Below are 23,441 nucleotides of genomic sequence, written 5' to 3'. Positions count from 1 at the left end.
TTCCCTTCTATAGTAAGATTCTATTTTCCCCTTCTCTAGTAATATTCTTTTTTCCCCTTCTCTAGTAATATTCTTTTTTTCCTTCTCTAGTAAGATTCTTTTTTTCCCTTCCCTAGCAAGATTCTTTTTTCCCCTTCTCTAGTAAGATTCTTTTTTTCCCTTCTCTAGTAAGATTCTTTTTTCCCCTTCTCTAGTAATAGTCTTTCTCTAGTAAGATTCTTTTTTTCCCTTCTCTAGTAAGATTTTTTTTCCCATTCTCTAGTAAGATTCTTTTTTCCCCTTCTCTAGTAAGATTCTTTTTTCCCCTTCTCTAGTAATATTCTTTTTTCCCCTTCTCTAGTAAGATTCTTTTTTTTTCCTTCCCTAGTAAGATTCTTTTTCCCTTTCCTAGTAAGATTCTTTGTTAAGTTACTGTGGATTGATTATTATATGTGGGATACTATTTTTTGTGGATTTCATGATTGAGGTCAACAACAATATAAACTTTTAACAAAATAAAGGCTATCTATCATGTCTATAGGCTTGTATGCAGAATTTGTCTAAACCAATTATTATTTCAAGTATCCATAAAAAACATTTTTTTCCTCAATCCATGAAAACAAATGAATCCACAGCATATCTTTGGCCAAAAAAAAATCACTTCTTTGTGCAAGCTAGATTACATTCTAATGAATCTGAATAAATGCAATGATGTTAATTTTAAAAAAAAGCCAATAAAGCTGTCCTTCTTTATCTTTTTTAACATTCTAGAGTTTATATGAATCAAAAATATACTAGCACACTTAAGTACAAACCAATTTAATGAACCCAATGCCCATTATTAAATACTACAAATTATACCTTCAATACAGATAAAATGTACTACAACTGATAGTAAACAAAGTGACCTCTTGTGGTCAATTTTAGATCAGTCTGTGGTCACTTTTGAACATTACATCACAAGCTGACAGCATTAAATCACTTGGTGTAAGATAGTACATGTATTACTTGTCAACATATAGATAAAAACACCAGTGTCCTTTGGTGTATTGATTGTATTCAAATAAAGGCAAATGTAATTCTTGAGACAATTCAACTAACTTGGAATTGGTTCATGGTATATTCCTAAAATAAGCTTGTTGTGATTATAAAATATTGTAATAAAAGGAGGGTGTGGGTCATGAAATGTACTTCATATCTTATTTACAGTCCTGACAATATTGGTCACATCATATATACCTTTGAAAAAAATGTATGCTCAATGTACTAGGTACATATGTACCAGCATAACATTTCAAATCATAGGACCTTTTTGTTTTACAAAAATTGATCATTTTTTTAGGAGATAAAACTGGTTTAACAACTTACACTATAATCTGCAGTTGGTAAAGAATAGGAACAGACCATCCCTTATTGCACTGTTTACAGATTGAGAAGCCAAGATGTTCTTTATCAGTGACATCAAAACGTCTCTTCTAAATGACCTAAACCATGTTTAAAGGCGGGTGTTCCATTATCAGGTTAAAACTTTATTGTCATTTGAGTTAGAAAAATGTTACTGCTGTACTGAAAATGAATCTAAAGATGCAGGAGAAATTTTTATTAGTGATTCATGAGTGTCTGGATGAGTGGTCCTTCAATTCTGTATTCTATGATTTTTAAGCCATTTTTCTCTATTCTTTAAAATTTTGCCCAATATTTTCTATTCTTGATATTTCAGCATTCCATAATTCTGTATTCTTTATTTTTTTGGACTTTTTTTACTCTCTTCTTAATTTTTTGGACCATTTTTCTGTAGTAGTGGTCCATTATTCTATATTCTGTAAATCCCACATGAGTAGGTTTGATACTGAAAATGCTGACATCAAAGTTTAGAGATGTAACATTTTCTTTAATTATTATTTAGAATTTCCATTTTCGCAGCTTTAAAGAAACTGGGTAAAAAACATAATTTCTTGCACAACTAATTTTCACAAATTTTTCAAAATTATAAGATTTGATTAGCTTGACACAACATATTGTATCAAATTTTCTGACCAGTTAAATTTTACTTCACATTTCTGCTTTATTTAACTCCAAAGGAATGACATTTGTTGATGTGTTTATGTTGTTGGTGTGTTTATTTTGTTTATGTGTTTATGTTGTTGGTGTGTTTATTCTGTTTATGTGTTTATGTTGTTGGTGTGTTTATTCTGTTTATGTTGTTGGTGTGTTTATTTTGTTTATGTGTTTATGTTGTTGGTGTGTTTATTCTGTTTATGTGTTTATGTTGTTGATGTGTTTAAGCTGTTGATAAAGTGTTTCTCCTGAAATTCTAGTTTGTCTGTCTCTATATTTCTAAACCAATGTGCAAAATAGGAAGATGATAAAAGTTGTGTAGAAAAAGCTATACAGTTTTGAAAATAGAAACTGTATATATTGGTGGGTGTTGGTGCAATTTTATAAAACATCTGTTCATATAACAAGATGAGCAATAAAACAAGTCAACCTCAACCAACTGCATTTTTCATGTATTTATATGTCTATATGATAAAAAAAAATTATTTCTACAGCATGAAAAACTGAAAGGACTTAAAACGACGACCTATACATGATCATGACAACCTAAATGTAAAGCAAAGTGACCACAGTTGTCAAACAGACTGACCTATAGGCCATATAATTTACATGTACTATATCTAGAGGCCAAAAATATAGACCAAAAACATTTTAACTTCCTTAAGTATCTTCCTTTCAGAATATTCATGTACTGTGAATGATTTTTAAAATTTTATTCTAAGAAAGATATCATTTCTATTTTTCAATTGTGTCATTAGCCTCAATTTAATAACAATGTCAATTTCATCTAATTCAAATCAAGAAAAAACTTGTTTTTAGAAACATGACTTTCAGGTTGTGAAACATTCACTTACATTTTAAATTTTAAATTAGATTCTACAAGTGCAAATAGTCAAATTCTGGGTTTATGAAAGCTACAATCAAGAAGACTTAGAATGTGAAATTGACCAAGTCCTTCAAACCTTTTTGTGGAGACTTGTTTCTTTTGAGTTTCCTGTTCTTTTTTCGTAAGTAACAATTAAACCAACACTCTGTGAATAAATACCATTTTAAATGTTTTAACAAAAGATATAAATTTGTGAAAAATCCAGGTAATTTCATTTTCACTGACCATAAGAGTGTCCACAATAACATCAGTAGGTCAGAGAGACCACTTATTTCACAATCAATTCTTATAACATTACTGGACAGTTCTATTGAATGAGAAGATTTATTGCCAATTATCAATACCAAATAGACTCTTTCTACTTTAATCTGCTATTGTCAATTTCGACTTTGATGTTTGACTTGAGTTTTCTCATTTCCATATATTTTAGTGTACAGATTTAATTCAGTTTTTACACATTCCAGTGGTCAGTAAAGTCAGTACGTCCACATTTAGCAGCCCACACATACAGTGGTCATAATCAGAGTCGAAACCACAAATATGCTGCAGGTCAAAAGGCTGCATATTAATCAGCTGAGCACATTCTGCATGTAATTGTTCTTTAACAGGCTAACATTTATTCATGAAAATTGACCACAATAAATGAAGGCATACTATTATAGTTTTCCTCCTACATAAATTTCCCAATTATCCACCTTTTTTATAAACTTTGTGCTGTATTCTTATTTTTCAAATATCATCAATGTTTTAAATTATGTTGAAGTCAAATGAGATATTATTATTTGAGTTAAAGAGTCTCACATTTTGGCCAAAGTATAATTAACTTGTGCATCTTTAGAAATTCTCTTCCTTTTCTATGATATCATTTGTATGACTGATTGGTTGATTTATAGATGCTTAACATCTAACAGTAAATATTAAATGTATATTCAGGACAACAACATTTAAATGTCAAATGGATATTCACTGCTTTGTACTAGATTAATACATGCTCCTAAACGATGCTTATTTGGTGGAGAAGCAGCAAGTATAAATTTCCAACTCTGGTTTAAACGATAGACCACCACTACTCAAAGAAAGTCAAGCAACCAAAAGACGAGCCTGGGATCTGGGCTCACTGCACACCAGTAGAGCTAGGCAAAATACAATGACATGTATTCTTTTTTGGATGTTAGAATGATGCATCTTGGGATAGCATCATTTCTTGACACATGGTGGGAAGTACTATATTGCCACAAATTAATTGAAAAATGCAAATTCCAGAAAAATATAGCCTTTACAATCCAAACATAATTGATTAACTAACATCGTGAATCACCAGTTAATTTACGAACTGATCTATATATTCATTGTTTAAAGAACATGCACATTTATTTAGTCCCGTTCAAGACTGGAAATTGGTTACATGGATTGTATTATGCCTGGCCGTACTGACACGATGAGGAGGTTTTGCCAGGATATCAGGCTACCAAAAGACCACAGAGTCAGTTCTTTCCATCATTTTAAGTACTGTAAATTCAGAAATTATTGCGATGTTTTTATTATTGCAAAAATGCGACAAGGTTATAATCGCAATAATTTAAACTCGCATTTTGAAATTTTTTATATGATTTAAACAGGATTTTTCTCAATATCGCAAAAATTAAAATAGCATTTTAGTCTAAAATGACAAAATCGCAATAATAAATGCACGCAATAATTTCTGAATTTAGAGTATATGTTTTAAACAAACCAACATTGATAAGAGAACTTGCATTTGTATTAATTAAATGAGTGTTCTGCTTTTTTCCCCCCATATATTTATAGAAATGCAGTGGAAACATTTGCAGCTAAAAACTAAGTTTGTTTTAAGCTACTTATCCCATAAATAGAAAATCATATGGTCAAATGTAAAGTTGATAATAACTTAATTCATCCTCATACTAAACATAAAATAAATGATATTAAAAAATTTTGTAAAGAAAAAAGAAATCATGGAATTATAAAATATGTGTGCAGATAAGATGGTTATACATTATAAATGAATACTCCTATTCATATAGAACTTTATAAATCAAAAGCAGTTGTCATATTTAATACTATTATAACAAAATATTAAATGAGTATGGACAATCTCACACTTTCAGATTCAATACAAGGCAAACAGCTTATCATGAAAGTGGTAACAAGATGACAAATTTTACTACCTACAGATCTCATTACTCAGCTGTATAAATTTAACACTTCAACAGGAAACAAATAAATCCAATTAACATCCATATTATAAGTTTTTAATTAACCCCACTAACACTTAATAATGGTCAAACTATTTACTCTCTTATCAAAACTTATCAAGGAATGGTGTGCTTGATTAGAAATTTGATCTACTCAAATTAGAACTCCTGACAGATGACCCTAGCAGTAGCCTCCCCCTGGTGGGTCATTAAATTGATATTAGTAGATACTGGTCAGTCATCATCTTAGGTCAACACTGACCAGTAGGTACACACATTGTCCAGGGTGTAATTAACATCCAAAACCAGATGGTGGTCTGTCTATAGATGTATTTTTGAACACACCCACTTTCAGAAAAGGATTGGTCGGAAGAGTTCATGACTTCTGTGTAATTCATGGTCATTTGTAGTTCCTGTGATGTAAGGAAGGAACAAAACTATGGTAGGTAATATTATATATAATATTAGCCATTAAAGAAATCTAGTGAGGCCATATAATATTGCAACTGAAGGCAAACAGAAGGCAATACACAACATTAGGAAAACTGCACCTCACTCTCTAAGCTATTTTCCAGAATTTATTGGACAATATTTGATTACTATTGCAGAAGGAAAAGAAGCTGTGAAAGCATTCTATATTAGATAAAATAGGGACAGTGTTTTTCTGTTTTTATATGGCACAATGTTAGCTGAAAGCAAAATTCAATTTGTAGTCATACTAGGGATTCATTTTTTAAGTCAAACAATATCTACTGTTACTTATTTTTTTTCTTGTTTGAAATCATGTAATCTAATAAAATATCTATGGAAAAAGGGCCTTTCCTTTCAATTGTGAATTTTTACATAAATTTGACATTTCCTGGTTCATAATGAGTTTGCTTTTTTGTTTGCATCCATCTACCATCCTTTCTCTAATGCAAATAATGACAGGATCTGATCAAGGATTTTGGCTTAAGGAATTCAGAAAATAATGCTGCATACTTTCCAGGTTTTTAATTTGGATAAATTACATATATATCTACATATATACATATTTGTGGCAGTCATATTGCCCCTTATTCACCCCAACAAATTATCTACATTGTATAGTAACGTTCAGCAGCACTTTTCACACAAAATCTTACAAGTAAAAATACTCACAAGTCATGAGTATTTCAGTTTAATTTACAATCAATTTTAATAATAAAGTTTTATTGTGAAGAGTTGCATGATTACTAGAATCATTTCAGGATTATTTTATCTTTTTTAATAACTTCCTTCCATATTGTCTTAAAAAAACACTTCAATCCCATCCTTTACAGCATCTGTACATTATGTAGGTATATAGTTTATTCTTTCTTGGACTAATAGATAAACATGTAGCAGTCAGATTCTTATTACAAACGAACCATCTGAAAGCCATAATCAACTTATAAGTAATTAGTAGATAGACATTAAAGAATGTTTTATTTATCAGGGTTACATAGTCTTACCAGATGTCTGTCTAAGTTGGCTTACTCAGTCTAGTGGGAATATATGCCAGTTACTGAAGTTTTTTTGTTACTTGAGTATGAAAAATTAATTTTCATGGGTTTTATTTTTTCATAAGAATATTGGTACACGTAAGAATTGAATACTTCTTTTTGTAATTATATTGGGGTGTAAAAGTGTTGACTGAAGCACATTTTGTGTGAAGCACATCATACTAAAAATGTGTGCACAATCAATGCTTTTACAACCTATAATAATTACAAAAGGTAGCATTCAAGTCTTTTAATTACATTTTTATTCTACAACCATTAAATTACGAGTTATAGCAAATTTTTCATTTTTTTTTCTTATGCATTGTTGTGAAGTTGTCATGAGAAGCACATGCTGACATGAATGTTGATTTTTATTGAGAAATACAATTTGATATTGGAATGTCTTGCGATTGCTTTCAGCAAATCAAAAGTAAGTATTCTTATGAAACATTATTGTAAATGTGTAGAGACTCTCAAATTTTACATTCAAGCAATTCCTAAGTTTCAAGGATTTGTATACAAATCCTTGTTAGTTTGCAATATATAACAAGGGTCTTGAAAAGGCTATCTATGTGAGATACAACCTTCTTATAAATTACCTAAACTTTGTGACATCAGAATATTCTTTTCTGTTTCTATAAAAAATAAACTGCTTCGCCTAGTGCAGCTGGATACGACCGCAGAAGTCCAACCCTGAACAGTAAGGGCAAAAATGGACACAATATTCAAGCTTGATACAGGTCTGAATTTGGATTGTAATTAAATATTTGACACATTATAGGTTTCTGACACAGAATAAATGTAATCAGACTTGAAATTGGTTATATGATTTGAATTTATATTCAATTGAAGATTTCTTGCTTTTGTGCAATACACTGGAAAATTGACAATTTCTTACCAATAAAAAATTGTTTTGTCCCCCCCCTTTTAATAAAAAAAAAATAAAAACATTGAAGAAATTTTCTATTTGTAAATTGTGGTACAATTTAAGAAAAATCGATACACTTAAACACAAGTTATTGCCTGAAAATTAAAAAAATGCTTGTTTTAGACCCTTTTTGGCCCCTAATTCCTGGACGGTTTGGGCAACTGCCCCAAAAATGAATCCCAACCTTCTATTTGTGGTATTGAACCTTGTGGTACAATTTCAGAGCAATCACAATACTCATACACAAGTTATTGTCCTTAAAACTAGAAAAATACTTCCTTTGGGCCCCTAATTCCTAAACGGTTGGGACCATCACCCCCAAAAACAATCCCAACCTTCCTTTTGTGGTATTGAACCTTTTGGTCAAATTTCATAGAGATCACTTAAACTAAAGTAATTGTCCGGAAACCAAATGTCTTTGGACGACGACATGATGGCATTATACGACCCCTAAATTTTTTTGTGGTCGTATAAAAATCATTCAAATCAAAATTTAGTAAGAGTCATGATGACCTTGTATTTTTTTATTTTTACATTTAAATTTTTTTGTGACATGCATAAAAAGTTTTCTAATTTTGGATCTTTGTGGGGTTTATCCACAAGCTGCTTTCACTCTTGTTGCATTCTGATCTAAGTATAGAAATATAGAAACCCTGCTAGGCCATTCACCCTCATTATCCACCTTTTCAATCTAAAAGGCCAATTTACAGCACTACATATATTGATTTTCAAATGACTACCAAGTTCAAGAACCTTTATGTCCCTTTAAAAGATTACTTGTGCTGAGAAGAAATTGTATTTTCTTTGGTAACTATTGCGTAAGACAGGATAATCAGTACATGTGGCTTACTAACTAACAAGCTCCTGATATACTTCACTGGGTTTACAGAAAAATACAGGATTTAAAGATTAACTGTACTTTGAGAAGATTTGTAAATAAGAGTCCTGGCTGATTCAACACCCATTCATGTTTTATGATTAACAATTAGAAATCTATGGCTAATTTAATCCTTAGATTCAATACACTCCTGAGATTATGCAATATTATATAAATTATGTAAAGAATAGAGAATAGTTTATAACAAGGTCTGGCAAAACAATTTCGTTATTACAATTTGTATGTTATTCTGTTGACGACAAAAGTCTGTATTTAGCTTTGAGATTTAATAATTCATAATTAATTTCTTGAGTTACAACAATTAGCTTTAATGATGCTTTTTGTAAATTACCAATGATAAATAAACTAATACTAAAATTACAATAACTCATTTATTAAAATGTCTCTGAAGTAAAAGTAAGATGTATGCTTTCCTAACTGTATATTTAATATGATAAATGAAGAAAATGTTATAAAAACAAAAAAAATATTATTTAAAAGTGACCGATACATGAAATAACTATATAATACTAATGCAAAGATTGACAGAAAACTTAAGATTTATTTAGATAATTATTTCCTTTTTGTAAAAAAAACATACATTATTTCTTTTTGCATGACACATCCTTCTGGAATAACTTTCATCAGGAAGCTCTTAAATGAGTTAAAATACAACTTAAACTATGCATGAACAACCAGAATCAAATTTATAATAAACCAAGAAAAAAAGATTTATAAAATATGTTTATAATAGTGTTTATAATAGTCAAATTGTTTTTTCTTGGAAGAAATATATAATATGGATAATAAAAGCAAACAAACAAATGACTCCAAAAAATTCTTCAACAGACTCAACATTTAATGCAAATAAAAATTTAAATCTTTTATTTTCTACTTTAATCACACCATACAAGTAAATTGATTTGAAAATAACATTGATTAACAAAAACTAGTAACAGTAACCCAATACACAAAGTTTAAATGGAATCAAATGTAACATCCATATAACAAAAGTCTATAACAGTAACCCAATGCAAAAAATTTAAATGGAAACTGATATAATAACCAGAAATACATGATAACACTAAATTTCTTTTATTTGTCAACTAAACATTATCTGTGTAAGGTTACTTCATCATGACCTTAATTCAAGGTTACAGACTGTGTAACAATAATCAAGTGACATAACTCTGTACAAGACTGGTTGCATCATCTGTTGTCATTTTATTTCACAGAACAACATTTAAGTGTGAGGAAATGATCTAAACCACCCCAATACACATTATAACAAGAAGAGATTCAAATACTGAGTTTAATTAATTTTCTATTAAAACCACTGAATGATTTTTTTTTTTTAATAAATGAAATTTTTTTTAAGCTTACTATGAAATTCATATTAGTTATTTTTTGTATTTTGTATTTTTTTATTCAATAAAAATATCATAATTATTTTTTTTTTAAATATAACAGTCATTTTTCATTTGGTCAATCAGTGTTCAGTGTAACCTGTTTTTTTTTTTTTTTTGCAGTTTACCATGGTTTAGTTAATATTTTTGTAATTACTGTAAAGGAAAGAAAATAGGTAAACCATAAATCTATTATGTTATCTGACAATTCAACATGTAAAAAAGGTTTCATTAAATAAATGAACTTTTAAATTAAAGATATATTTTAATTGAAAGTCCATTCCTTAAACAGCAGATTTATGCCTCTAAACAATTCTATTAGTAACAGTTCATATTATTTTCAGGGTAAAATAATAACAATTGCTTTTAAATTTAGGTTCAAATTTTTGTGACAGATAAATAAAAACATTTCAGGAGATAATAGAACTTTTGTTCACGGAATTGATCTAGAGTTGGAAGTTTTTGAAAAAAGGTATTTTTTTCCCTAAATTTTATCAGTTTATAAGCAATTATAAATGTATTGAAGGAAAACATATGTAATATATATCAAGTGTTTTTTACATTTTGCTCAAAAATCTGTACTTATTCAAAAAATTTCATGACTATGGTTTCTGAAATGAAAATGAAAAATGAGTGGAAACTTTTTTGAATAGTAATCTTACAAGGGATTGCTAAGTTATATAAAAAATACAAGTATAACTTCGTGGTTATCTAAAATTATAATGGAATAACAGAGTATACACAAAAAATTGGTAAACATTGGTTTTTTTTTAATATTAATCCCTTCAAATTTTTTTTTAAATGATACAAGAATGTACCCAGGAATTTAAACATAAAAACCATACTTCTGCAGGTACAAAGTATATATAAAAAATTCTGCAATTAACAATTACTGTCCTTGGGGGAGAGGAAGTGGTCAGCTGTCAAGGTTATATACCCCCTGGACAGTCGACTGGACCTTGGTCATCAGTCACAGTCAATCATGATACTTCCCAGTAAATGGTCATTCTTAAGTTAAGGATTTTGATTCTCACCTGTAGACCAGTTTAGCTGATCACCAGTGTAATACCTGACAATTTGGAAGTAATGTCTTATCATTGTGGTTAATTCTATGTTCCATTGCAAAAACTTGTGCAAGGTAAATACACATTATCTGTTCATGTAATTTTGTCTCATCATAAAGTTATAGAAATGTATAAATGACATTCTGTTAAATTCATGAAAACTCAAAATAATAAATAAATGAATATGAAACTTTGCAAAAACATTTAGCATAAGAAGTTAAATATAACTTTATTATTTTGATGGAAAAGAATTCCATTCTAATAATTTTATTAAATTTACTAAAAATATGAAGAACAGAATCCAACTTTAACTGATAAGAACAGAAATAAAGCATTGTAAAAATACATATACCCATGTAAACATTATTATTTTCATTTCAAACTTATCTCTATAAATTATTTATTCAGTTCTGAATGGATTAAATTCTTTGATATAATTTTGCAACAGATTTTATGACAACATATATATATATATTTAAAATATATTGCATTGTTTACTGATTTAGTTAAATTAGCATTCATGTCACAAAAACTGCTGAATTTGTCATATGACATTTTTATGTAAATGAACAACACTTTACCACTTTTGAGGAAGTGTCAAATTTCATGTTATATGCCTTGGGATGTTTATTTTAAAACAGGTAAGCGAGTTTAAAGAAATGATTAGAAACTGTAATCAAAATGTCAATGAAAAAACAAGTTCTTATTTTCTATGCTCACAATTTTGACTGCATTATAAGAAATGAGAATAAATACACTCAATTTGCATAGTATTTGTTTGGATCTATGGTCTTATAAAGAGAGAAATAAACATTCTTTCAATACCTGGTAGGTGAATATTAAATGTGTATTAAAAAAAATTAATACAAAATTTACAATTTGTTAATTAAGAAAAGCAAAATTATGTATTAACAATTTTTTTTTATAGCAAGCAGGTATATTTTATTACCCTCAACAACACACAAAGTATGCTAAAACCAAAATAATTTAATAATTATCCAGTAGTTTTCTGTCCCATCATGTTTAGTTAACACCTTCACTGGACAAATAAATTAATACCATTTACTGCAAAAAATCTATTTATCTTAAACATTTTTAATCAGGAGAAAAAATACAGGTAAAATCAAGCCCTAACAAGACCCCCCACAACTATTCTCTTAACAAGGTTATTGTTGATAGTTAATTAACTAAGGCTAAAAAGTCACATGGTTCAATAAGCTATAAATAATCAACATAGGTGAAAGGTCGGATAAGAAATACTGCAAATTAATTGGTCGATTCATGGTCTTGTAAACTTTGTGTAATATTGACTGGTCAGTGAGTAATAGGTGGTCATCTAAATGGACAAGGAGATAGATATGTGTGGGTCAGTGACATTTTGAAGAATTTAAAAGATGCTTTTCTAAATTATGTAATCCAGGTGTGAATTCAGCATCCTATAAACTGAAGAGGTAAATATTCAATGCTAAACCATGTGGGTTTGTTTATGTTTGTATGGGCCAGTTTACTGGACATTTGTCTTATGATTTTGTTTGTCCAGGGCTTATAGGTGTGTGATACAACATTGGGTAATGGAGGATATATTATGTGTAATGTAAACACCTTACATATTTGAAAATAATATGTTTTGGGAAGATGGTTTATGAAACCAGTAAACTATTTTTTGAAATAATTTTCCATGATAAATATAAATACTTCCATGCTGTAACATAAACAAGTCTGAAATTTTTTTTTGACATTATACAATAATGTACCATACTAACTAGCTAATAATTTCAAACTTTGATCTGAAGATTTATATTTTTTAATAGTATATTCTTTGTTATGTTTTGTTAACTATGGTTTGTCTTTTTGGCCATGGTGTTGATTGTTTCCATTGGAGAATGTGTTTTGAAAAAAAAATCATGACTTGCTTCCTGTTTTTAAAATCAATGGTGAAAAAAGTGTAGTGTAGAATAAAAGTTAGCATCAATATATGAAAAGAAATGATTAAAAAAATAAATGAAGTGAATAAATTCAATTCCACTCAGGATCAGATGTTTGAAAAGATAAAAAAAAACCCTCACTATTTTAAACTTAAAGTGAACTAATTTTGTAATATTTATTTTAATTTCATTGAGACAGATCAAAGAAAAATAATATGTCAATTTTCTTTTATTAAACGTAAAAGTACTACAGAAAAGAGTATGTAAATGTATCTTACAAATTTCAAAAGATATAGTGAATGTAACATGTAATCCTGATGTTTGAAAGTTTTAGTTCACATTAATTCTAAGTATAAAATTTGTTATAAACAAAGAACAAAATTAAAGCACCTGTTTCTATTAGAAATATCATAAGCATTTAGGTCTATGTTTAATCTTCATAGAATAAACTTCACCATAATTTATCAATTTCCAATGTCTTTTTTAATTTAGTTTATTTAATACAAAGTCTCAAATGTCTTTGCATTATTAGAAAAACTTTTATTTAATTTAATTTGTCTGGTACATGCCATCTCAATGATAAGAGCATATTTACTTGTAAATTTGGGAGAAAATAATTCCAACAGTGTAACAACTTTTCCAGTCAAATGTGAAGCTTTAATGTAAAAAAAACATTTTTTTATCAGCAATACTAATTTACAGTCATATATTTAAAAAAATGTAAAGTAGTTGTTTTAAAAAAAAAATTGCACATCACCAAATTGTTTTATTAACAAAGTTATACACCTACAATATTTTTCTATGCTCTCCACATATATAGTTTGAATTCATTCATATTAGTGTTGGAAAACATTCTAGAGAACTGATAGGTCTGGTTTTGGCAGTATAAAAAAACAACAAAAAAATATTACCATGACAACCAAACTAATAAAGAATGAAAGAAATATAGAAGGTTGTAATAAAAGGTGAAAATGAATAGATTCTATCATTGTAAATTTGTCCATTTACTTGACAACAGGTTTGACCAGTCATTTAATGATTTTTTCATAGATAAAACTATTGGTGTTTTAATGACATCTACCTCCATTTACCTGTGGCAAAAATTTCTTCAATCAAGGGGATTAACTCACACAGGTGGTCCAGTTAACTCCCCTTTCAACAGAACAATAAGTAATTGACACCTTCCCTAGAGTTTGACCCCAGGGTATTGTAAAATGTCAAATTTTTGTGGGATAATTACTTGAATTAATGAAAGTAGGGAATTTACTTTTTGTATTGAAAATAACATACATAAATTGGCATTCCATTGCAAAATCAAACAATATGATTTGTTTATTTATTATGTGTATAAACAAATCTATCTAAAATGACATTTGATATTTATAGTTACTGGAAACTGAGTAACAATCAAGTAACCAATAAATACAACAAATCTGACAAGTATAGTAAAAACCATGAAGATTTAGTCTTAAATTACTATCCAAAGAAGCATAAATTCTTTTCTAGTATAGTATAAACAATATGTGTTGGGTATGTGTTGTAAAAATCCTAATAAGAATATCTAAATGTATGCAAAAAAATAAGTCATTACTATACTGAATTAAGTTCTAAGAAAAAAAAGGAAAAATTCTATGCTACATATATAATTAAATGATTAATTACCATAACAATTATTCATAATTTTTATGATTAATAGGATAAAAAAAACCAACATTGATCAAGGATTAACAATTTTTATAATATAAATGAGGATGCAAGTAATGAAAATTGACATTCATCCAAAATAAAAGGTGATGACATGATGTTTTCAACAGGAACTTAAACATAATTCATTTCATTGATGGATTAATTATTGTATAATTCAGATTGGTAAGTCACCATGTACCATGTGTTCTGTGATATGAAATATCCTAAATTAAAAAAAAATACTAAACAACTCTGCATGATCTAATTCACAGTGAGTCTTATGTATAATGTGTAATGTCAACTAAGAAATATATATATATGTGTTGGTTTGACATATTTATAATGTATTTATCAGCATAAACTCAATAAATTGGTAGCAGAACAACCTGACATTTCAGGACATTGTGTACTAGTCAGTAGTATGGCAGTACTGCTTGTTTGTAATTGGTTAACTTATAAAATTTTAGATTAGTTGAATTTCTGTTGGAACTGGAACTAATTATTTCTTGATATTTATTTTTTTCAGATAAATCTACATTACTACAACTGGTTATTGTTTTGATGCAAGATTGATCACAAATTGATATCGGAAGAAAATTTGTTAAAAAAAGTTTGCAGTGAAAACTTTGACATTCTGTTTAAAGATAGTTCAAATAGAGTCAAACTGGAATCCTCAATCGCTATGCAAGATCCTTATTCCATGATGCATCGAGAAGAGAGATTTTTCAAGCCATACAACCAGACATCCTCATCATCGAGGTTTCCAAATATGCCATCTTCATCATATTATGGCATGCATTATCCCTCTCATACCATGACACAAAGTGACTTAGCTAATATGTCATCAGGATCTTTAGACTTTTCACAATTTCATCCTAGTGTTGAGGGCATGATGACATTATCAGGGTCTTCACATACGATGCCCAATCCTATTCCAGCACATTCTTCAAATAATATGTCAACTTTACCAGCTGACAATCTGTCTCCTCATAGCATTCCAACAAGCTTGCCTCTTGGCCACAGTCACCATCAATCTGGCAGTCCACCAACTATGGATGTTTTAGATGTTCTGAACTCTCATAGATCTAGTCCAATAGATGACAAATCCGGTTTAAAAAAGGAAATTGAATATAGCAATGCAAATGAATTGTCATCACCATCATCAACCACTAGTAATCATTCACTGTCCCAGCAAGATGCAGCAAATGCTGATTGTGATTCCGAGAATGATGGTTTTAGGATGCCACCAAAGAAAAGGCAAAATGTAAATCAAGAGTCACAGAAAGATAATTGTTATTGGGAAAAAAGGAAGAAAAATAACGAGTCAGCCAAACGATCTCGAGAGGCAAGAAGAATGAAAGAGGAGCAAATTGCATTGAGAGTGGTGTATTTGGAACAGGAGAACTTACAACTTCGAACAGAAGTTTCATTACTTAAAGGAGAAATAGAGAAACTAAGATGTATGCTGTACAATCCATGATTTCTAAAATCATTACAACATTTGTGTTCGAATCAGTGTTCATAATGGCAACTAGATTTCATTCTGTCTTATATGGCACAATGAAATAAGACCTCAGGGTTAAACAGATCAGGGTTATAAACTGTGATATTTATTTCTCAGGGAAACCAGAGAATTGTTAAAAACCTCAAATATGAATTACTCTTTTTAAACAAAGTGGATCTACTAAACTATGATTTGGTGGCAATACCAAACAGAATATATATGTACAAAAGAATTATTTATTGACACTGTATTAGTGCTTTTAAAATAAATTTCCACTTTTTAAAATCTGACATTTCAGCACAGTTATTTTCCTTGTTAAATGTTTTTAACTTGATGAATAGCTATAAGATGAAGAAGGGTAAAATATTTGTTGTAATTTTAGAGATATTTTTATTGTTGAATATTTACCCGGTTATCCATGTTGATTGTTATTCCTTTAATAATTATGTCATAAATTTTAATAATGTACATATTTCACAATTTTGTATTTTTTCTCTCAATACTCTTTTAAAACAATAATAAGTCATTTGAATGTTGTTGTATTTTTGATATTTGTTAAAATCATTCATTCATACTTTTGGATTTTAACCATTGACTTTTTAATGTAATTAAACATCAAATTAAAAAAAAATCTCATATCATCTCTTTTCTTTGTAAAATACTTTCTTTTAAATGCACAATCTTTTAACCAGTTTTACTTCTGTCTTTGAAATCCATCTCCGCATTTTTTTCTGTTCAGCACTATAGTCCACTTCGTTGAGAAAAAAGGCATTTACAAATCAATTTGCTCAGATATTATATTGCCTGATCACTTGAATAAATAATACTTTCACCAACAAATCATAAATATTTTTTTCTTATTTTCTGTCTAATGTTATAAATTTTAAAACTATAAGTATTTATATTTGACTCAATAATCATGATAACGCATGTACTTAAGATTTCTTTTTGGATATATGTGGACATAAATGTAGCTCTTTAAAAATGTTTTTCAAATCAATTTAAATTTCAATAATATAAATGTAATCATACAGCAATACCATTTAATTTAATGACTAAAACCCGGTGTTAATGAAGTATTATGTACAGGGTGTGTTTTCACACCATTTTGTTTAGCAATATGTGTATGACATTTGAATATGCAAATAAATTGTTAACAATCTTTTTTTGTCTTTCTGATTTAAGAAAATGTGAAACCTCAAAATGACAATATAAAAATAAGAAGATGTGATATGATTGCCAATGAGACAACATTCCACAAGAGACCAAATGACACAGAAATTAACAACTATAGGTCACCAGATGGCCTTCAACAATGAGTAAAACCCATAACCCAGTTATAAAGGGCCCCAAAATGACATATGAAAACAATTCAAACTAGAAAACTAACGGCCTGATTTATGTACAAAATAATGAACTAAGAACAAATATATACAGCAACAAAAGACAACTAGTAAATTACCGACTTGGGACAGGCACACACAGAACGTGGAGGGGTTAAACTAGTTTGAAGGCGTGCCACATATCTGTGAATAACAGACAGTTAAACTCTATTATATATTTTTTGCACCTTGCCAAGATTAAGTGAATCCAGGTGACATACATATTGGAGGAGTAAAGAAAGATAACCAGTTGAATGCAGTTTATTCTGGATAGATAGACATGTAAAACTTTTTAGATAATCACAACTACAAACAGTTTGACCTTTTGGCTACTATTGGTCCTCTTTTTTTTATATTATGCTCAAATTCAAAACATTAGTTCAATTAATGAGCTAGGAAAAAGTGAGGAACATAACACACTTTTCTTCACATAATGGAGACTAAGGAATATGGTGTATTAAAAACTGTATTATGACACAAAATCATTACACACACTTAACGAAACCTAAAACAAAGGAACAGTGCTTTCATTTCTGTTCTTCATCTCAAAGTTGCAATGAGGCCTTTAACATGAAGCAAACACTCACATCTCACTGCCAGTTCATAGCAGCCTTAGCAATGGGTTAAGTGTTCATAAGGTTTATGGTGTATATTTATTTAACATTTGCTGGTGATTGTACAAGTTTGTGTGCACAGCTCAAGAAAAGCCTTCATATGGATTTAATTTCTGACCTGGAGAAAACGACCTTTGTGGTATTGTTTATTGTCACTACATGTACTTTTTATCTAAGAAAAAGCTAAATGCATTAAGAGCTGTTGACTCATATTTATATCATGTTCATGTACTATGTGAGTATAAGGGAACATGATTTATTTATGAATATAAACATTTATAAGGAGATGTGATATCGCAATGAGACAACTATCCATCAGAGTTAAAATGAAGGGGAAGAAAGAAATTATAGGCCACTGTACAGCCTTCAAAAATCCATACTGTATAGTTGGCTAGAAAAGGCCCTGACATAAAAAACGTGAAACAATTTTAAATATGCAACATACAAATCGTTAGCAACAGTGGCAGCCATCTTTCACATACTAAGTAAGATTGTGGTCAGGTGTGATCCAGATCCACTTTGAGAATATCAAAATAAAATTGGAAATTTTATTTTTCTAGCAGATTTTGATTTGCTTATCATTTTTGCTATGAGAAGTACCTCTCTTATAAATTTTAAATAATTTAGTTAAGTTCAACTCTTGTAGATCTTTTCTTGCTGGTCATTTCTACTATTTTCAGTTTCTATTTTCTCATTTATATTGTTTTACATTTGTCATTTCGGGGCCTTTTATAGCTTGCTATGTAGTATCACATGCTCATGGTCAAAGGCAGTACAGTGACCTATAGTTGCTCACTTCTACATCATTTGGTGATTTTGGTCTCTGGTGAAAAGTTGTCTCACTGGCAATCGTACCACATCTTCTTATTTTTATGTACCCTTACAAATACAAGTCACATTATTTATCGGGTTAGGTGCCATTTTCGGTTTTGGTCTCCCATGGTGTTCTATAGTTTCAGCAAAGAACTTGTCTGTTAACTTATCATTTCACAGAATACACTTCTGCAACAAGTGAAGCTGTATTTCATGGTGTTCAGTGTTATTTTATAACTGAATGATTGACAAATTCAGACCTAGATATGTAGGGTGGCTAAGTCAAGGAGGTATGTCCAGAAAGATTCCAAACATACAGAAAACAGTTTCTCTAAATGTTACAGATTACGAGGGAAATGAATGGCTACTTCTGATTTGAGGACCATGTTCAGTCAAAATTTTAAAAAAATTAGAAATTTTGGTACTTTTGACCTATATGGCCTTCAATAGACTGTTCTTCCAAAAGGTATCACTTTTGGGATGAAGTTATTACCAAAGAAGCACTCACTGTTAAAGACACAAGTGATAACTGCGAGCTACTGCTCACTGATGATACCCCCAGCCCAAATATTTGATGGTAAACAGGAAGTTGTTGAGTGATTAATCTGAAAACGCATTACAAGGTAAAGCTGACTTATATAAACACTGTAACTAAATTTCAGAAATCCTTGTAATGTAGTTCCTGAAAAAAATGTGACGAAAATTTTCAACTTGGATGTGTTGTGTAAAATGATGTAAGTGTTCGGTAAACAGGAAGTTGTTGAGTGATCAATCTGAAAAAAAAAAAAGCACTGTTTCCCTAAAATTACAGCACCACATTTAAAGTACATTCCATTAAATAAGAATCCATTTAGATATAAGAAGATTCTGTAAAAACTAATCCATACAAAATCTTAAATTTTTCAAAACTGGTAGCATAAAAAAGAAGAGTAAAAGTGACTACACATAAAATTCAAACTTGATCTGTATTTTGTGGTAATAAGCATTGTGTATTAGTTTCATATCATTTGGTTGAGGCAAACTAAAGTTAGAGAACGGAAAATAACTCTGGGACGTATGGACAGACAGACAAGTGTAAAACTTAGTAAAAATTCAGCAATATTTCCATTTGTGAAGGGGCATAACTCTAGAACGGTTAAAGTGACACCACCAAATTCAAATTTGATCTGTAATTTGTGGTAATAAGCATTTTATATAAGTTTCATAACATTTGGTTGAGACAAACTAAAGTTAGAGAACGGAAAATAACTCTGGGACATATGGACAGACAGACAAGGGTAAAACTTAATGGCCCCTCCGCTACGACAGGGGCATAAAAAGCTCCATGACCAATATCTTTTATTATATTTATTACAATAGTGTGCTATCCTTCATACAATCTGCAGGATGTTCAACTTTTTATGAAAATTTGTGTTTGATGATAATATCAACACTAGTCCTTTTATCTAATTTCCACTTTTGAAGTTGTATATATTCATGCATTTTATTTTAGCAAAATCTCTTCAAACAGGATTTTTCATTCTCAGCTTGTTGTTAAGCAACCTATACAAGTTTGCTATTTCATGTGAAATTTGTATGAATCTTGAGAACACTTATACACAATTTCTGAATTTTACTAAAAGCTTCTTAATATATGAGAACTTGTCATATAAAATTCAGTGTGCAGAAAGACTAAGAAAGACGACTTATATCTTTCCTTCTCTGCATGAGTTATCTTTCTTCTTACATAAATTTAGTTCTCTGCAACAGTCCTGATAATTTGAAATAATAAAGCAGATGCTGATGACATAAGATGTACAAAATTTATAACAGTAATCAAAAACCTAGTTCAATTATAGTAAAGACATTGCAAAGTCCTTTAAAGAAAAAGAGAACTCACACCTAACAGACAGTGTTGATATAACATTATACTGGAAATAAATACTGCTAAAAGTAGACAAAAAATGTTAATCATAATAGTGCATTTAATCTCAAATAAAACATCTGCAGTATATGTTGGCTCCTTGTTGTAACCTCCAGTGACTATTAGATGGCAAGCCATCTTCAAGATGACATGTCATCCTAATCTTCTATATCATTATGACCCTTAATTAAATCCCTAGTAGTTCTTATTATTACATATACATGTTTAGTAGAAAAGTATTTAATGCAAGTATTAAGGTTGTATGGGACTGAAATTGTACATTTTGGTTAATCTAGTGCAGAAATATCATTTGAGATGCTACTGTGATGTGATAAAAAATGTCCAAATTAACCTATTTGACTGAAAACTGACATTTTACATAAATTTTTGGTAAATGACCTGCAGTCTTATCCAAACAAATATTTCACTCACATCAACATCTTTCTACAAGAAATAGTAGAGTAAAAATAGTCTTTGGATAAGGCAGTACCTGAGATATCTAGATCTTCAAATGAGGCTATTTTGGCAGTATTTTCAGACTTTCTTCAATGTAAAAAATTAGAAGGCTTTAAGCAAATGTGGAAGCCAAATACTTGGATATCTAAATACTGATATCTAACAGTATAATATCTTGTTAAAATCTGAACAATATTATTTGATAGATTTATAGTTTTTGTCAAATTCAAGGGGCCAAAAAAGCAGCCTAATCAAAACTTGTTCTTTGCTGATGTTTGCTACTTTTCGCACCAGCACTCAAGTACAACACTACTGCGCTGGTTAGAAAACATGTCAGAATTATCATTTTATTGCTTTTTTAAGTTAAATGTCAACTTGTTATATTGGGATTATTATTTCATGACAATATGAAATGATGTTTTATTAACATACCTAACAAATAATGACTGACAATGAAAAAGACACATTAACATCAATTTTACACAACACAGCATTAATATAATTTGTCCAATCTCCAACAAGATAGAACTGTAATTAGTGGGATAAAAAAGACATCAGACTTTTAAATTGTATCAAACCTAGGCTCTGTAGAGAATTTAAATTAGAAACAATGACATAAGTAAAACGCCTACTTATCATTTATTTGGTTAATGATTCTGTAGTAGATGAATCTAATGTCTTAAGGTTAATCTTATGATAGCAAATAATCTAAAAACACAAATGCTGATTATTCAACAGAGATCTATATTGCCAAAAAAATATTCCATCAATCTTTTCTCATATTTCCTAGCTAGTGCAAATAAATCATATATTACCCAACAATGCAACTATATGGTTTATATATTGTAAATTAACATAAAGCTCAAATGTTCAGTTTTTTAATATGTCTTAGAACTTAAAAGTAATCAACACTGCTTAAATAACATCCAAAATGCTCCTGTTTATCTTGAATAAAGTCATATATTTCTAATGTAAAGCAACATCTTCAATGAACTGAATTCACTTGGACTGATTGAATTTATTTACTGTCTGGGAAAATGCAAACATGTCTTGTGTCATGGATGAATACCCCATATCCTTTGTTTTTCTATTCTATCTTTAATACATTTGTAAAACTTTGTATTTTTTATCAAAATTACAAAAAGAAATTAAATTATTTTTTCCATACAACAGAGAACAAATTTTTCAACAATGTCCAAACCATGATGCATTAAATGCATGGTTAGTACATTATTTCTGAGTATTATATTGATAATAAATAAAAAAATTGTGTTTTATTTACACATTATTATAAGTTTAAATCATGTTTTAACACAAACTTGTTAGAACTGAATACAATTAAGTGGTGTTTCATCTGTGATTCCATACTGGTTATGAAAATGGAATTAGATTTCAAACTTTCAATGTCAGAGTGTATTCCATACACAAATTTGAGTCATTGATGAAAAAAAGTTTGTTACAGAATGTAAAGAGCTTGTGTCAGCTGACTTAATTATCCTTAGACTTGTCCAAGTTCTACATGAGCAATTTACAGTCAACACCTGAAAAATCTTTAAAAAAAATCTTCATAAAATAACAAAGGAATTCTATGATTGGTTTCAGGATCATTAAAAGTAGTCAACACTTGTTTAAGTTTTGGTGTTATTGCTACAAGAACACAGAATATGTATTGCAAATGATATGAATTTCTTCAGTATATTCAATTTTAAAGTTGATTTTGAGATAATTTAGGTAAATACCTTAATGATGTTTTCCAGTATATGACCATTTATAACAGCAGTATGTCTGGCAGTGATACGATACAGATCTACAACCATTTCTACACACTTCTCAGAAAAAGGAACAAAGTTCATGGTCACCCAAGCCACCTACAATTATAATGTCAACAAAACAATGTGGAAAGGATTTTGTCACAAAATTCTTCATATGTACAAGAGATATTGAGGTTAAATAAGCCATGACAGTCACCCAAGAAAACATATTAACCAAAACTGAACATATATGGGTTTAAGGTAAGATGGGTTCCTATTTACATAAACTTTCTATTCAATACTTTATGCACACTATTCAGACTGATATTCATCAGAAATGTGTGGTTGCAACAATTCTAATTGGTTAGATGCTTCACATCAATCATTTGTAATAGGTAGTCTAAAATGTGTTGTAGTTTTTTTTTACTTTGACTACTTCAAAAATATATGTTGCTCCAATCTTCTTAGGTTCCAATCACTGGTAAATATTAAGT

The 23,441-nt window shown here is 29.5% G+C and overlaps 2 protein-coding genes across 9 annotated transcripts in view; one reads left to right on the top strand and one right to left on the bottom strand.

The window, feature by feature from the left end:
* Positions 1–23,441, bottom strand: part of LOC127701890 (protein MON2 homolog) — a 126,009-nt gene that overhangs the window by 29,399 nt on the left and 73,169 nt on the right. For all 6 annotated transcript variants that reach the window (XM_052205868.1, XM_052205898.1, XM_052205891.1 and 3 more), the window contains one exon: positions 22,936–23,064. In XM_052205868.1, coding sequence (XP_052061828.1) covers positions 22,936–23,064 — 129 coding nt within the window. The remainder of the gene's footprint in view (positions 1–22,935; positions 23,065–23,441) is intronic.
* On the top strand, positions 5,408–17,190 carry LOC127702872 (transcription factor atf-2-like). Of its 3 annotated transcripts, none has more exons than XM_052207187.1 (2): positions 5,408–5,578; positions 15,051–17,190. In XM_052207187.1, exon 2 carries the CDS (start codon positions 15,207–15,209, stop codon positions 16,002–16,004), a length of 798 nt encoding a protein of 265 aa, XP_052063147.1. In that variant the 5' UTR covers positions 5,408–5,578; positions 15,051–15,206; the 3' UTR covers positions 16,005–17,190. The 3 variants fall into 3 exon arrangements, with proteins under 3 accessions (XP_052063147.1, XP_052063155.1, XP_052063139.1); XM_052207195.1 differs by lacking the exon at positions 5,408–5,578 and adding an exon at positions 10,737–10,987; XM_052207179.1 differs by lacking the exon at positions 5,408–5,578 and adding an exon at positions 11,984–12,364.

Source organism: Mytilus californianus, unplaced genomic scaffold, assembly GCF_021869535.1.
Source record: "Mytilus californianus isolate M0D057914Y unplaced genomic scaffold, xbMytCali1.0.p SCAF_1, whole genome shotgun sequence".
In the NCBI taxonomy this organism is placed as follows: Eukaryota; Metazoa; Mollusca; class Bivalvia; order Mytilida; family Mytilidae; genus Mytilus; species Mytilus californianus.
This window is presented reverse-complemented; position numbering and strand designations above follow the sequence as displayed.

Bases quoted from the DNA above. Each gene is read 5' to 3' on its own strand.
- LOC127702872 (XM_052207187.1), top strand. From the start codon at position 15,207: ATGCAAGATCCTTATTCCATGATGCATCGAGAAGAGAGATTTTTCAAG.